General features: G+C 25.9%; 4 protein-coding genes across 4 annotated transcripts; 2 read left to right on the top strand and 2 right to left on the bottom strand.

Annotated features, from left to right (window-relative positions):
• Positions 1-1,106: 1,106 nt before the first annotated feature.
• OCT59_019064 (uncharacterized protein) lies at positions 1,107-2,012 on the bottom strand (the record flags this gene model as incomplete). Its single annotated transcript, XM_066135781.1, has 2 exons — positions 1,107-1,828; positions 1,904-2,012. The coding sequence occupies 2 exons, from the start codon at positions 2,010-2,012 to the stop codon at positions 1,107-1,109; spliced, it is 831 nt and encodes a 276-aa protein (XP_066005038.1).
• Positions 2,013-2,444: 432 nt separating this feature from the next.
• OCT59_019063 (uncharacterized protein) lies at positions 2,445-4,114 on the bottom strand (the record flags this gene model as incomplete). Its single annotated transcript, XM_066135780.1, has 7 exons — positions 2,445-2,582; positions 2,649-3,005; positions 3,088-3,258; positions 3,324-3,496; positions 3,556-3,693; positions 3,799-3,885; positions 3,997-4,114. 7 exons carry the CDS (start codon positions 4,112-4,114, stop codon positions 2,445-2,447), a joined length of 1,182 nt encoding a protein of 393 aa, XP_066005037.1.
• A 5,712-nt stretch (positions 4,115-9,826) lies between these two features.
• OCT59_019062 (uncharacterized protein) lies at positions 9,827-10,913 on the top strand (the record flags this gene model as incomplete). The annotated part of the gene is made up of 3 exons (XM_066135779.1): positions 9,827-9,953; positions 10,763-10,804; positions 10,879-10,913. The coding sequence occupies 3 exons, from the start codon at positions 9,827-9,829 to the stop codon at positions 10,911-10,913; spliced, it is 204 nt and encodes a 67-aa protein (XP_066005036.1).
• A 1,094-nt stretch (positions 10,914-12,007) lies between these two features.
• OCT59_019061 (uncharacterized protein) lies at positions 12,008-12,418 on the top strand (the record flags this gene model as incomplete). The annotated part of the gene is made up of 1 exon (XM_025325521.1): positions 12,008-12,418. One exon carries the CDS (start codon positions 12,008-12,010, stop codon positions 12,416-12,418), a length of 411 nt encoding a protein of 136 aa, XP_025180756.1.
• Between the last annotated feature and the right edge of the window lie 2,939 nt (positions 12,419-15,357).

Genomic DNA, 15,357 nt, shown 5'->3' with positions numbered 1-15,357 from the left:
ATTATGAAAAGTATTATGACAATGAATATTTTACTAAAGAAAAATTTTTTCTATGAAAAAACTGGATTTTTTATTATAACTTAAATCAATGAATCAAAGAAAATGCTTAAATAATACTAGTATATTATTTTAATTACCTAATTTAATATCCGCTTAAATTGATAAAATTTTCTACCACTTTATCATTTTCAAACAATTTTGTCTGCTTTCCTTAAGAAAATTTGCTACTTGATGCTAAGAATAATAATATCAAAAATTGATGGGAATCTTCCCTTATGATCGTTAACAAACAAAATTTTTACATATGTTAAAATTGGAAAAAGGATATACCGAAACCAAATCTTGTAAAAATATTTATTTTCTAACTTTGAAATTTTAAAACATTCCAAAACAATTCTCCATGTATTCAAATATCTAGGATAATTAAAAAAGCGTATTTGAATGAAATAAAGTTTATATTCATTTAATTTTGCTTTGAAATCAACATTTAAATTATGTAGTAAGTATTAAAATTTCTAATTTTTTTAATTTTTTTGTAATAATTGAGAAGGGAATCTTACTGTAATATTTCACTGGACAATGTAGCATTTCGTCAAACCATTGGGCAAAATGGAACTTTAGGTATGCGAAATAAGTTGATGCATTATCTATTGTTACAATTAATTTTAAGGTATTAGCATCGTAACTACATATAATGTTAATTTATTATTTTTTTTTATTTTAATACTTTACATAAATTTATGAAGTATCATATTTAAAGAATCTAATTTTCTAATAAAGAAAAATATAATTATAATAAACCGAAAATTTTCTGTTTTCTAATATAAAAAAACAAATTTTTTTTTGCGGTTTACTTATTAAATCAATCCTTTACGTTTTACTCAAAACTATCTTCCACCATAAGTTATATTTTTAATAAACTTTTAAAATTTGTATAATTTGTAATTTGTACCATCTAGCTTTAAAAAATGCATAATAAAATTGTATAAGGATAATAAAGATTTCTCAATAATAATCACTAATAGCAAATACTAATAAGAAATAATCTTTATTAATTATTTAATTATAATTTTATATATGAAAGTTCATCTATATAAAACTGTTTTTTAAACATTTTTAAGATGATAATAAGTGTCAATAAATAAATCACTAAATTTTCGAACTCTAATATCATGTAACTTAAATTCCTTCACCTCATCTTTCAAATAAAACAAATCATTATTTTCAGTCAAAATAGCTAAATATTTAATTCTTTGCCTTTTCATAATATATTTTTTTATGTAAGGTAAAATATCCTGTTTTTGTAATTGACTGATCACCAATTTCTTAATAAAACTATCTTGAATATTTTTTAGAAATACTTCAAAATCACTTGTTTTAATGTGATAAATATTCAAACATAAATATTCTAATTTAGAAGGAAGGATTTGTCCTAAATTTTGTAACATGATTGAACTACATTCAATATTATCAATATCAATATTGATTGAAAGATAATTAAGATTTTGTTTTATATTTTCAACTAAATCTAATATTGGATAAATGGTCTGGTTTTCAATATTCTCTAAATCAAGAAGTTTGATATTTTTACAATATTTAATAACATCAAGTAAATGTCGTTTAGATAAAAAATGACCAAAATTCTCTAAATAATCACCAGATTTTTGTAATAATAGTTCTAATGATTCACCATCTTGTTGTCCCCAATTTGAAAATAAAGATTTTAATTTAAATGGTCTAGTTAAATGTTGAGTAAAAATAGGATTTAAAGAAGAACAATAAGCAAGATGAATAGATTCTAAAACATTTAATTGATCGAAGATTTTATCTAAATTGGTTATATATTTAAAATCAATGTAATAAAATATGATTGTATTTAAAGTATTCGAGCAATTAGAATTACTTGATAACAATAATGATTGATACAAAGAGAAACTACTATTATATAATAAAATTTTTTTAAGATTTTGTTGTAAATTAACTATTTGTATTACACGATCTTTAATTACCATGTCTTTAATATTATGATTAACATCAGGAGTTAAAACAAGGCGTGGATCTGCAAAATTTTACGTCTTTAAAAAATTACGCAAATTCACACCACCTACGGGGGTATACGGGTGTACAAAAATAGTGAATAACCTTAATAATAAGAATTTTCGCATTTTTTTTAAAATAAAAATTTTACGTATCTTTTTATCAATGAGAATTTATATATGTTTTCAATAATAAAGATTCACGTATTTTTTCAATAATAAAAATTTTCGCGCTTCTTTTAAAATAAAAATTTTCATATTTTTTCAATAATAAAAACTTTCGCATTTTTTAATAATGAAATTTTTTACATTTATTTAATAATAAAATTTTACATCTTTTCGTTGCATTTCTTTACTAATAAAATTTATATTCTATTACAAACAATTATGAATTGAACAGTAAAATAACTACTCAAATAATCTCGCGTCATCATCATCTTCAGAAATTTCTTCAACATTATCATTATAATTAGTCATTTCTCTTGATCCTTCCTGAATTTCCGAAATATCACTTTCTTTTGGAAATGTATTTTCATTTAATAATACCTACCAAAGTAACAAATTAATGATAATTCCGATCATCATTTCTATAGATTTAAATTATAAACATACCAAGAAAATAGATGATCGTTGCTTAATGGCGTCTTCTGTGCATCTTATTTCGTCACTATGTGGATTTAAAACAATACAACAGACGGCAAGAGCAAATGAAATTATTGAAGGTGTTAAACAATTTTCCTTGGATTCTTTTGGCATTGCCTTCATAATAATTCCATTAATTACGAAAAGTCCAGTATTGTAATCTTTCCACAAATTCGCGTATGCTTCTGTAACACAAGGACTTTTTTTCCAATCAGTAATTTTCGCACCCGAATTTGTTTTAATTTCCGGAATATTGCATGTTTTAAAAAGTGTAGCTCTTATTTCTTTTGCGAGTATACCTCGACGATTTTTCATCTTGTCGAGACACTAGTATATTATCAAATAAATAACAAGATTAATATTCATAAAAATTATTATATTAAAGACTTTAAAAATAAATAACACTTACTATAGGCATAAATTCAGAGTAAAATCGAGAATCCCAACGATGTCTCCCAATATCATTAATATATCCCTTAGACCCTTTTTCAATATATACCTCAAGATATTCCTTGAATAATTCTGGAGTGGGGTATAAGGATTTCTTTTGTATTTCTTTAGTAATCGTTACAATACCTTTCTGTTAAAAAAAGTTCAAATGTTGTCAAAAATATTTACAAATCTAGGATCAAAAACAACATTTACTTTAAAAAAAGCGGGTGATAAAGATTCTTCACGATGTATTTTTAAAAGTATTTGTTTTATATCTTCAAGTCTCTTTTCTTGTTTCAATTGGTTTTTCCATAAAACTTTATTTTGATTGTTTAATTTTTCAAGAAACTTTATGGGAATTATATAGTATTCTTCCTTTTCACTTTCTATTTAAGTGGAAAATGTAAATCTTAAAAATATACATTCAAATTTTGGAAGTACGCACCAGTAGTTTTTTTAGCTTTTGGCATTAAATTATCAGTATCATTTTTTCTATATTTTCTTGGAGTTTCTGATTCATTCTCCTCGGATACATCACTACTATCTTCTTCCTCCTCATTGGTAACCTTTTCTTTATCAGGAACTTCATTAAGGGGTTGTTAAAGAAATGAAATTAATATGCAAAAATAATTAGCATTTTATAGTACACAAATTAATTATATATCTACATATATAAAATTGATTTTACCATGAATTTGTTGATCGTGAATTTCATGGTTTTGAAGACTTTCTTGATGATCATCTTGACTATTTCTTTCAGGATTATCCTGACGAACTTTTCAATAATTGTGAGAAAGTTTATTACTTAGTTCCACTAGCCACAGTTTAATAATTCTTTGTTTATTTTGCAGTAAAGAAATTATCATTAATAAAAAATTTTAAATACCATCATTAAATTGCCTTTGACTTCTAAGACTTCTAAGAGGTACACGAGTAGTTTGAGTTATTGAATTGGTTTTTCTTCCCTTTCCTCTTTTTTTACTAGATCTTTCCATATCTGCCATGATTATTTTTAATAGTTGTATTGTAAAAAAAGGTTATTAAATGAAAAAGAGAGAATTAAATAGGGATGGAAAGAAGATTTAAAATAACTTTACTGTATTTATATGATCATGAGTTTATTAATAGCTTACTAATAAGTTTAATTGAAGTACTAATAAGTTTAATTGAAGCATATTTATACGTCATTTTGACCTCATTTTGCATCTCTGTGTAGCCCTTATTTTAATTTGTATACTGTATAATAATTTTATGAATATGATTGCTAAAGTTCACCGGTAGTGATAGTTACCGTACCAGCATTATAATGTACTTTCAACCAGAATTAAAAAATCTAATAAAATACTGGCCAGTATTACATCATATTGATGACCAACACCACTGGTGATGTTTAGCAATATCCTAATTTTATTATGATACAAATTAATATATATGAATTTCAGTTTAATATTTAATCTATGTACTATTATTAAATGACTGTACTGTATTAAATAATTATGATATCATTACTGACAATTATATCATTTATATTATATAATTGCACTATATAGTTATTTCATCCAGTTATTATTAAATATTTATGTAACATTGTTTCTCTTTAGGTCCAATCCTGCTTTGATTTTATGGATGTTCTCGGCTATTAATGTTAAAAAGTTATGATGTAGTACCATTAGATTCTATAACACACAGTGTTCATATTATACCAAGATTTCATAAAGAAAATGTTTTTGTCTTAGATTAGTTTTAAAATTAGTGAAGTCTCTTAACATAGAAAATATTAAAAAACCAAAAAACATAGTAAAATTTAGTTTAGTAGCGTAGTTAAACAATATTTTTAGATTAGACACAATTTAGTTAGATCTTTAGCTTTTTTTTCGAATACTTTAGTTATAGAGGGTAAATTATTTTTAATTTGCTTTCTAAGTGTTTTAATGTTTATGTAATCTGTTCTTTATTATGATTACTAAATAAATAAACGCGTTACTAATTTTTTTTTAAAAAAAACCTAAGAGGTCATTTTTATGGAGACTAGAAGAAATAAATCCAGCAGCTTCAACATGCCATTTGGATTGTAAGTATATATCAGAACACTTAAATTAAACAATATTATCTTCAATAATTGATTTTTTTGCTAAGAAATTATTTACCATTTATTTAATACTTGGAGCAATACCTATAATTATGATATTGATCATGGAAATATGGACTCAAAGGACTGACCCTAATTCTGTACCTTGTTATACTACATGAGTAATATTAGAATCAAGTGACTACTATTAAAAATAGTATCAAAGAAAATATTTGTTAAGTTTTTTACATGATTGACATCCATAAGATACGATCTCATCTGATCCAAACCCAGATAACGGATAATTTTCTGGACGCATCATAGATAAATCCAGATTTATCTGTCAGATAATCCGTTATCCATTCTTATATATCGGTATATAGGTACTGTATATAGTAAAAAACAATACTCATTTTTAAAAATTCAAATGGTGAGTCACGTGATTTTCGATACTGGCCAGCATTATCAATTTTCTGCCGACACTATGATTAACCTCAGATATCCGTAATCAAATCTCATTCTTCACATATTTATCGTAAACTCCTGGCTCCAAATATCAATAATAGGATTTTACAATATTCTTTTAAGACGTTCATAATAAACTTGAGTTATTTCTTTGGTAGTAGGAGTTTGTTAATATTGACTAATATTTTATGACTTTACGTTACCGTTAATGATGGTAATGTTTCAATTGTTTCATGGTAGTTCTTGAGTTTTGTGAATTAAAACATAATTCGTTAACTTTGAATAAGATCTTCAAAGTCACCATTTAATCATTATTTTCTTGCTCAAAAAAATCATTGTTTACTTGCTCAAAATCATAATCATTTTGATAATTTTTTCGTCCTAAAGCATTATTTTCATGAGAATATTAATAAGATTTCTGTTAAAAAGGATGATGTCTAGGCATATTAACTTTAGCATTATAAGAGAATAAAAGAAGTTTAATTACAAGAAATGTTTGTATCATTAAGCTGATTTAAACTGATTTAAACTGAATTAGACTAATCTAGGCTAATTAAGTTAAAAAGTTTCTTTATAAACATTATTATATTATATAAGCCAATGGGAATTCCTGAGGGCGTAGCAGGGGTTGGAGCTTTTTCTCAAAAAATGAAGCATCTTAACACTGGAAAAATTGGTTAGATAATGGGGAAATTAGACGCAAGATTCGGGATACAAAAAATTTTTTGGGCTCATTTTTGACAATTCATTAAATAAATTTGGTGACTAAATTACTGTAAAAATTTATTTAATTTGACATGACGGACAAATTTTGGGGTATTTCATAAATCCACCATGATGCCCCCCAGGGGATGAGGTATCATTGGGCAAGAAAATGACAAGAAACATTTATAAACTAAATATAAGTATTTGAAACAGGTTCTAATAAATATAAAAATTTGATAATAATCAATAATATTGATACTGTATGAATTATTTTCACATTCATTTGAAATTTGCTTATCAACCATCAGAACCAAACTTTGCAATCTATCTGGCTAATTCTTATACCGTGTTTTATTAAAAATTAAAATTCTTGATCACTTTACCTTTCAATTATTCATTTCACCAGCAAGTCAACTTAATTGTGTAAAGAATTAAATATTTATCAAATTGACGTAGTTTTAAATATTTTCATGCTAAATTAGCTGATAGGGCAAATGATTATAGCAAGTGTTTATAAAATTAATTTTTAAACGAATGCATGTAGTGCGCTTAAATATTGAATTAAAAAAAATTGATTTGCGGATTTACTGTACTGGATTCTCATAAAATGAAAAAGAAATTCTAATTAAAGAAAAAAAATAATAAAAAGAGACTTTAATAGCCTATTAATAGCATTAATTTTTGCTAAATAATTAATTTATTATTTTTTTCTGTAATAGCTTTTAGCGAATAGTACCAATCTGCTGGGATAATCAAAAAACTATCATCAGTCAATTGTAGTCCTTTTGATACGACCTAGTATAGACCTATATTTTCAATTTTCTATAAAACATTTATTTTAGTACTATAGTTTTAATAGCCCGTAATATGACTAATTTTTCCAATTTAGCATATTATAATGTAACTAAAAAATTTGAGGTTTTTGCAAAGTTTATTTCTTCTTTTATTTTATGTGTTTGTTTTTTGCTTGGTCCCCTGTTTATCTCATTTTCGTCCCTCCTCCATTTTTTTGTTTTCTTTTTATCTCTTCATTTCTTTTGCTCTTTTTATTCTTCCCTTCCTTCGTTTTTTCCGTTGTTTTTTATTTCCTCTTCGTTCCTTTCATCTTTTCCATTACCCTTCATTCCTTTCATTTTTATTCCATTCTCACTTCATCATTTTCGTTCCTTTACACATTTTCATTTTTTTCCATTCCCACTTCTCTTTACACTACCCATTGTTCCTTTCATTTTTTATTCCCCTTTGCTCCATATCGTCCCCTTCATACTTTTCGTTTTTTTTTCATTTCCACTTGATCTTTTCGTTCCTTACGTTTCTTTCACTCCCCTTTGCTCAATTTCGTTACTCCTCACTCTCCCTTCATTTCTTTTATCTCCCTATTTTTTTCATTCATCCTCATTCTTTTTTATTAATTTTTCAGTATTTTCGAAAAACTTTAATAATAAATGAAATGAACAGATTCTAATACATATTCAAATATTTTTCCTAAGTTGGTTATAAGTTTAAGATTGACGTAATATAAAATAAGAAATAATTATAAAATTTATAATTAATTAATAAAATATTTGTAGTATTTTCATAATATTATTCTTTTGATACTCATTTTACTTGATAAATTATTAATTTAACTAAACCATTTGAATTAAATCTTTATTCAAAAATCTGGTGATTATTTAGAGAATTTCGGATATGGATTTGGTTATAATAATCTATTATTAAAAATCAACAGTTTCTTCAATTAATTAATTATAAAATATTGTAAAAATATCAATTTTTTTTTATTTTTATGAATTTGAAAATCAAACTATTTATCCAGCGTTCAATTTAATTGAAAAAATCTTAATCATCTTCCTATCAACGTCAGTCAATTTTCTTATATGTTATATTGGTTTTTTTAAAAAAATCAATATATTTAGTATAATATTTTATTTCTTTATTTAATAATAAAAAAAATTGGAAGAAAAAGAAAAAAAATTAAAAAAAATTTGGGGAAAGAAAAAGGATAAAGAAAGAAATCAGTTTAAAAAAACATAACAATACGGTCTAAAAAAAGAAGATCGAAAAAAATAATATAAAAAAATCGGTCTTAAAAGACCGAAATAATGGGATTATTTAACTAAACCGAAAGAAGGAAAGGGAGGAAAATATTATTAATTTTTTTTATTAAAAAAAATTATAATTATTGTATCAAACTTTAGCCATATCCTTTTAAGAAAATCTTAGTCTACTTATAATATTATGGTAATGATCATATTGATTAAATCCATTTTCAATTAAAAATCTTGAGCTTCTTTGCAGAAACTTTTAAAATTGAAACCATATCGTAACTATATCATATCATAGAACTTCTCGTAAAGATTTAATACCATATCGTAACCAAATCTTGATTATAAGTTTATGCGGATCGTATAAAGTTGATGAAATCGTCACCTGATTTAACCGGCTTGTGCAAAAATAGTATTGAATCAAAAACATATAGTAAATGTATATTTAAATTATATTAAATGCATGTTTAAGTTATAGTAAACAAATATTAAAGATGCAGTAAAGTTATAGTTTATTTATTTTAAAGTTGATGTATTATAAACTTTATTTTAGAAATATTAAATTGTTCTATCCTGAATCTAATCATATGAATTATTCTAATCTATAAATAAAACAATAAACATAGATATAAATTTTCCTATAATATTAAATGTCCTCTTAACTCTATTAATAACATTTTTTTCAAAATTTTCAAAACTTACCAGAATTCTGGTATTCCTTTATTGGGAGCCATTCCTCTAAAAAAAAAATAATAAAAACAAATAAATAAAGGTTAATTACGCATTAAAATGTTGGGCGTTATTACTTGGCGACCCTATCATGTGATTTAATAAAATTTTTGATTGGCTAATTTTATGAAAAATTTTATTATTTTTTTTTCTTTTTTTTTAAAAAAAAACTTAAAACTTAGACAAAACGACTTTTTTTTAACAATTAATTATATGAAAAAAAAAACATTTAAATTTTTTATATGACTAAGGCCATACAAGTTTAATTTTATGGTTTTCACAATATAAAAATTTCATCAATAACCCGGCAACCCGGCTTTTAATTTTTTTTTTTCAAAAATTTTATATGTGAAATTTTTTTTCAATTAAAAAATTCTCACCTGGCATAGTAATAATATAAAAAAAATTTTTTTTTTAATAAAAACTGACCCAGCTGGGAAACCATTTTTACTAATTTTATTTGATCTTATAATTGAACTTCTTAAATAAAAAAGAATAAAATAAATGAAATAAGGAAAAGAAAAGAGAAAAAAAGAAACAAAAGGGAAGAAATAAAGGAAGAGAAAAAGAAAAAAAAAGGAAAAAGAAAACAAAAGGATAAGAAAAAGTGAAAATGAAATATAAAGTAAACAAAAATAGAAGTACAAAATGGGATAGTAAATCACAAAATGGAATAAAAAGTGAAAACAAAATGGAGAAACAAAATGAAACATGAAGTAAAGAACAAAATGGAACATGAAGTAAAAAACGAAATGGAACATGAAGTAAAAAACGAAATGGAACATGAAGTAAAGAATGAAATGGAATATGAAATAAAGAACGAAATGGAACGTAAAAGAACGTGGAGTAAAAAACATGAAGTAAAAAACATGAAGTAAAGTACAAAATGGAACATGAAGAACGAAATGTAATAGGAAATAAAAGAGGAAAGAAAGGAAATAAATGAAATAAAATGAATGCCCTATAAGAAATATGTATACGGAAAGGATACGTTTTGTATACATTTTATGTACGTTTCTCATACGGAATGTATACGGAATTTTTAAACTTAATATTTTTAGAAAATATTTTACAAAAATCTCGTATCATAACACGAGATCACGTGATTGTTTATTGTTTTGTTATGATACGTTTTTTGTTTTTATATAAACCCTTACTTTGATGAGTTTGATCTTCCGATCTTCCTTTCTGTCTTTCCCTTCCTTCTCTTTTCTCTTGTCTTATTTTTGTTATTTTTTCTAAATTTTTCTTCTTTTTTCGTCATCCCCCTTTTAAAAAAAAATATTTTTTTTTCGTACCTCACTTTAAAAATTTTTTTTTTCATCACTCTCCTTTAAAAAAAAAATTTTTTTTTCGTCACTCCCTTTAAAAAAAAATTTTTTTTAACTTTCCTAACTTCGTTACTCTCTTTTTAAAAAAATATTATTTTTGATTTATTCTTTATTCCCCTTTTTTTTTATTTATATTTATCCCTTTTTTTATTTCATAGGCCAGCAGATTTTTTTTTGTGAGAAGATTCAGTTTCTTTTTTCTTCCTTTCCTTTTTGTAGGATTGTTCAGGATTTTTTTCTTTTTTTAGGTCAGTTCAAATTTTCTTTTTTTTTTTTTGTAAGTTGGGTTCAGATTCTTTTCTTTTGTAGGTTGTTTCAGTTTTGTTGCTTCAGAGTCTTCTTTTTTTGTAGGTCAGTTTTGGATTTATTTTGTTGTTTTGGTTTCTTTTTCATCAAATGCTTCATAATTCTTTTCATTTATGTAGGTCAGACATTCTGGAGTTCTCTTTTTTTTTTGTAGAAATGCTGACCTTTGGTGACTTGGACGATTGCAGATACTATATGAAGGGGGGTTTTGTTTCCAATTAAGTTAGACGTTCTTATGTTTCTTTTTTTTTGTTTTTTTTAGGTTGTTTGACTCCAAATGAACCTGAAATTATAGATAATTTTGGTTGCAATAGGTGGTTTTAATAAGGAGGGAATTTTCATAATGTATTTGTATTTTGTTTATTTTTTATTTTTTATTTAATTTAATAAAGTAAATACAAATAGTAAATTCAGTGACCAAATCGTATAAATTTCGTGATAAAATCAGTGATCAAATCATGTAAATTCCATATGAATTCCGTGCAAATTCCGTATCCAAACCATATTTTTAGTGATACGGAATTGTGCATTTTTCCGTATCCTATTATGATACGTTATTTCTAAGGAAAAAAATCGTATAAAAACTTTATAAAAAACGTATCCAATTTTTTTATAGGGATGGAATAAAGAAACGAAATAAGGTTAGTGTGGTGGAATAAGGAGTAAAAAACAAAAATCAAAACCAAACCTTAAAAACATACCTTTATTGTAGCATCAGAAAAAAGAAACTCCTAATTTCTCAGTTCTCAAAATCAAGAAAATAATGAAACATAGTAAATGTTTCATTAAAAAATCAAAAATAAAACCACTTTTTTGAATATTACCTTTCCAACCCCAGCACCCAACTACCTGAAACCTAAAAAAAAATATATTGGCAAAACGCTTTGTTAAAGAAATCCAAAAAAAAATTTGAATATTACCTTTCAAGCCCAGTGTTCAACTACCCGAAATCTAAAAAAATTAGCAAAACGTTAGTAGACATTTTGCTAAAGAAACAAAGAAACAAAAGAAAAGAAATGAAATGAAGAAAACAATAAACATACCTGGTTTCTAGTAGTAAGAAGTTTTAAAAAAACAAAGGACACGACGATATGTTAAAAAAAAGATTATATATAAGCAAATAATCATATGAAGTAGCCAATCAAAATTTGTTTATTCATGTGATTTAAAGGGTCACCATAGCGACCGGGGTCGCCAACTACATTTTGCCTAAAATGTGCGGCTTGTCCTATTCCAGCTCCTTTCACAATGTCATTCGAACATCACGCCTGTATTATTCACCATAAAAAGTTAACTCTGTATTTTACGTCAAAGGACAACAATATACCTGATGCCAGTACTTGCAAAAATTTTAAAGATTTCCATGCAACTCGCCTTTATAATAGATGGGCGAAGACAAAGATACATAACAATTTCTCGAATCGATTAGGCATTTCTTTCACCACATCATACCACGTATATAACAGTAATATCATAGCCAAGAAAGGCCTTGATTTTATGTACGGCGAAACTTACCAGAATTTTAAACACACCTCTAGTTCTTCTCCAAAAGTCAGAAAAAGACAAGAGGCACGTTTAAATGCATCTATAAGGCATACTTTTCATAACACCAATTTACGTGTCGATGCTCCGATGGATGATAAACTTCGAGCTGCATGACGTTATACGCTTTTGTTTCAAGAAAATCAACAATTCACCAAACCTATCAGACATCTCCATTATAAAAAGAAATTCATCGTACCCTCCAAGGCAGTGTTGTGAAGTGATATTAAATGACACAAATGACATTAGTGACATGTCACGTATCATTATGTCATTTCAGTGAGTAAATGACAATATTATGTCATTTGAAATTATGTCATGTGAGCTGTAATGCCGGCCAAAATTATTTAATATAATAAATCTTTATTATAGCGTATTATTTAATAAAAGTAAAAATTACTTAATCACAAATTCACAATTTATTATTAAAACATATTAACTGGAGCTTCTAAAGTCTCATTAAACAAATCAAGTAACTTCCATTTAGCCAATGGATTATCTGCTGGATGAATACTTTGTCCACCTATTTCAAATTCATATGTTTCTTCGCCTATAACTTCTGTATTATTTATATTAATTTCTGCATTAACCATTTTAATCCAATCTTCAATTATTTTAGTCCATTGTTCAGAATTAATATTATCACTATTATTAGTTTTTTCAAAGGTATCATTAACATTACATTCATCAATAACAGAAGTTTCTTCTAGTTCTTCAGTATCACTATCGTTAAAAGCATTAAATGTGAACTCATTATCATTTGTGTCTTCTTCATCTGATTGGTATTCTTGGATTGGTTCAGCAATATGTAATCGTTTATATTGTCGTTCAGAAATTTCTATATCATCACGTTTTCTTTTACATAATATATCACTTCGCAATTGAGCCATAGCCAAAACTTTCTTATGCTACAAAATTAAAAATGTATAATCTTTTGTTAATGTGATTTTGCATAATATAAATTTTGGTAAAATACACTTACATGTAATTTATTTCGGCGGGTTGAATGTAAAAAACCCATATTTGACCAAAGACGTTCCACTGAAGCTGCATTAACGCAGATCCCAAAAAGATGTAAAGCTAATTTTGAGAGTTCAGGTGCCAATCCTTTGGCAGATTCCCAGAAATCAATAATATTTTCTTCAAACTGATTATAAGTTTCAGAATTAAAAGGAAAAAGCTCACGTTGATATGATAAATAATCACGAAGGATTCTTTTTGGTGTTTCATTAAACCATGCTTGATAGTAATATATAAGCCATTGTCCAAAATGTGTATAAGAAATATTTTTAGCAGAAGAATTAAATTTTAAAACTCGATATTTTGGATGAAGAACAATTGAAAGTAATAGTAATGGCTGTTCCCACTGTGCCAGCGTGATTCTAATCTTGCTATCATGCAATTACCAAATTCTACGTTTTTGTGAGAAGAAAATATTTTAATTATCCAACCAAAGCAGTGTGCAATTTCATATAGGCGCGCAATATCCTTTTGTAATTTATTTAATGCGCTGCATATTGGTAATAATAAATTTTGAAGTTCAAATAGTTGGATCCAAAATTCTGGATCATTAATAATTTCAATTATGTCTGAAGGGAGACATTTGTTTTCATTATTTAAATTAGTTCTATAACGTTGACGAGATACTCCAGCTCGAGAAGTACTTGGAGTTCCAATACGTTCAGGAGAGCATTTTGTTATTAAAGTCTAAAAAAATTAATAAAACAGGTATAAAAATTTTATTTATTGATTTATTGAGCAACTTGCCAAAATTATAATTCTCACCTTTAATGCTGCTTCTGTTTTTAAAATACTGTGAAAACAAAAGTAGTAACTATTCCAGCGTGTTTCCCCTGGAGTTATCAATGCTATTGTTTGACCATAGCATGAAGTTTGTTCATTTCTTAACAATCCAGTGAAATAAGGAGAGGAGTGAAAATAACTAACAATACGAACTGCATTTTTTGATACTTGCTTGTATTGAAGTGATTCTTTAAAAATATCTCCTACAACCAAATTCATCTGATGGGCCATACAAGGTAAAAATACCTTACTTGGATATTCTACTCTTAATTGACGTCTAAAAAAGCAAAAAATTAAGATTTTATTAATAATATTCTATACCATAAAATATATAATATAAAATTGTACTCACCTTGCTGCAGCATATTCTCCAGCTGAATCAGAAACAAAACAATTGATTTTTATTTGTTTCAATTCGGCATTATTCATCAAATTTTTAATTAACATTTTAACATCTTCAGTTTTAGATCGTTGATCACTAATATCCTTAGCTCCCCAAATTAGTGTTTTACCAGATGAAGTAATAAGTACAACCCCAAAAAGATGTTCTTGTTTAACATTTGTCCAGCCGTCAAAAGCTGCAGTAACACCAATTGCATCACCTTTTGCCTGCTCTACAATTGATATAGATAGTTGGTTTGCAGATTTAGAAAGAATACGATTACTGATGGCATGACGTCCTGGAAGTTTCAATGCTGGAGCAATAAATCTAAAAACTTCTTGTGTTTCTTTATTTTCCAGAAATGTAAATGATAAACCATTTGATACCATCATTAGTAATACCAGATTTTCAAAATGAGGAATGTCTTTCTTAGAAAATGGCCGGGATACATATCCTGATAAGGTTGATTGTTTAATAATTGAATTAGATGGTGCAGCAGTTGTAGATTTATCAGTTTCCATCTCACTTTCATTTATTATTGCTTGTGTTTTATTTTTTTTCTCATCTTCAGGTACTTTACGTGATAAAATTTCTTCTCTTTCACTCTCATGATATTCATGAGCAAAATTTTCACATTTTTTCAGATGATTACGGCATAATAATGCTTTATTAGATATGAAACATTCAGGTTTAGAAATAGCAATAGGTAAAGTATGTTTTCTTATACAAGAAAAACACACTGCTTTTTTATTTGCTTTAGGATTATCTGGTGTACATAAATAAAAAAATTCACGAAAATTATGCTTTTCTTTCATTTTAATTTTATACAAACTCGTATATATTGAAATAAGAAATTTGTTATGAAAAATAA

The sequence above is a fragment of the Rhizophagus irregularis genome, chromosome 28, assembly GCF_026210795.1.
Source record: "Rhizophagus irregularis chromosome 28, complete sequence".
Lineage (NCBI taxonomy): Eukaryota > Fungi > Glomeromycota > Glomeromycetes > Glomerales > Glomeraceae > Rhizophagus > Rhizophagus irregularis.
Note: the sequence above shows the minus strand (reverse complement) of the source record. Positions and strands in the feature narration are given on the sequence as shown.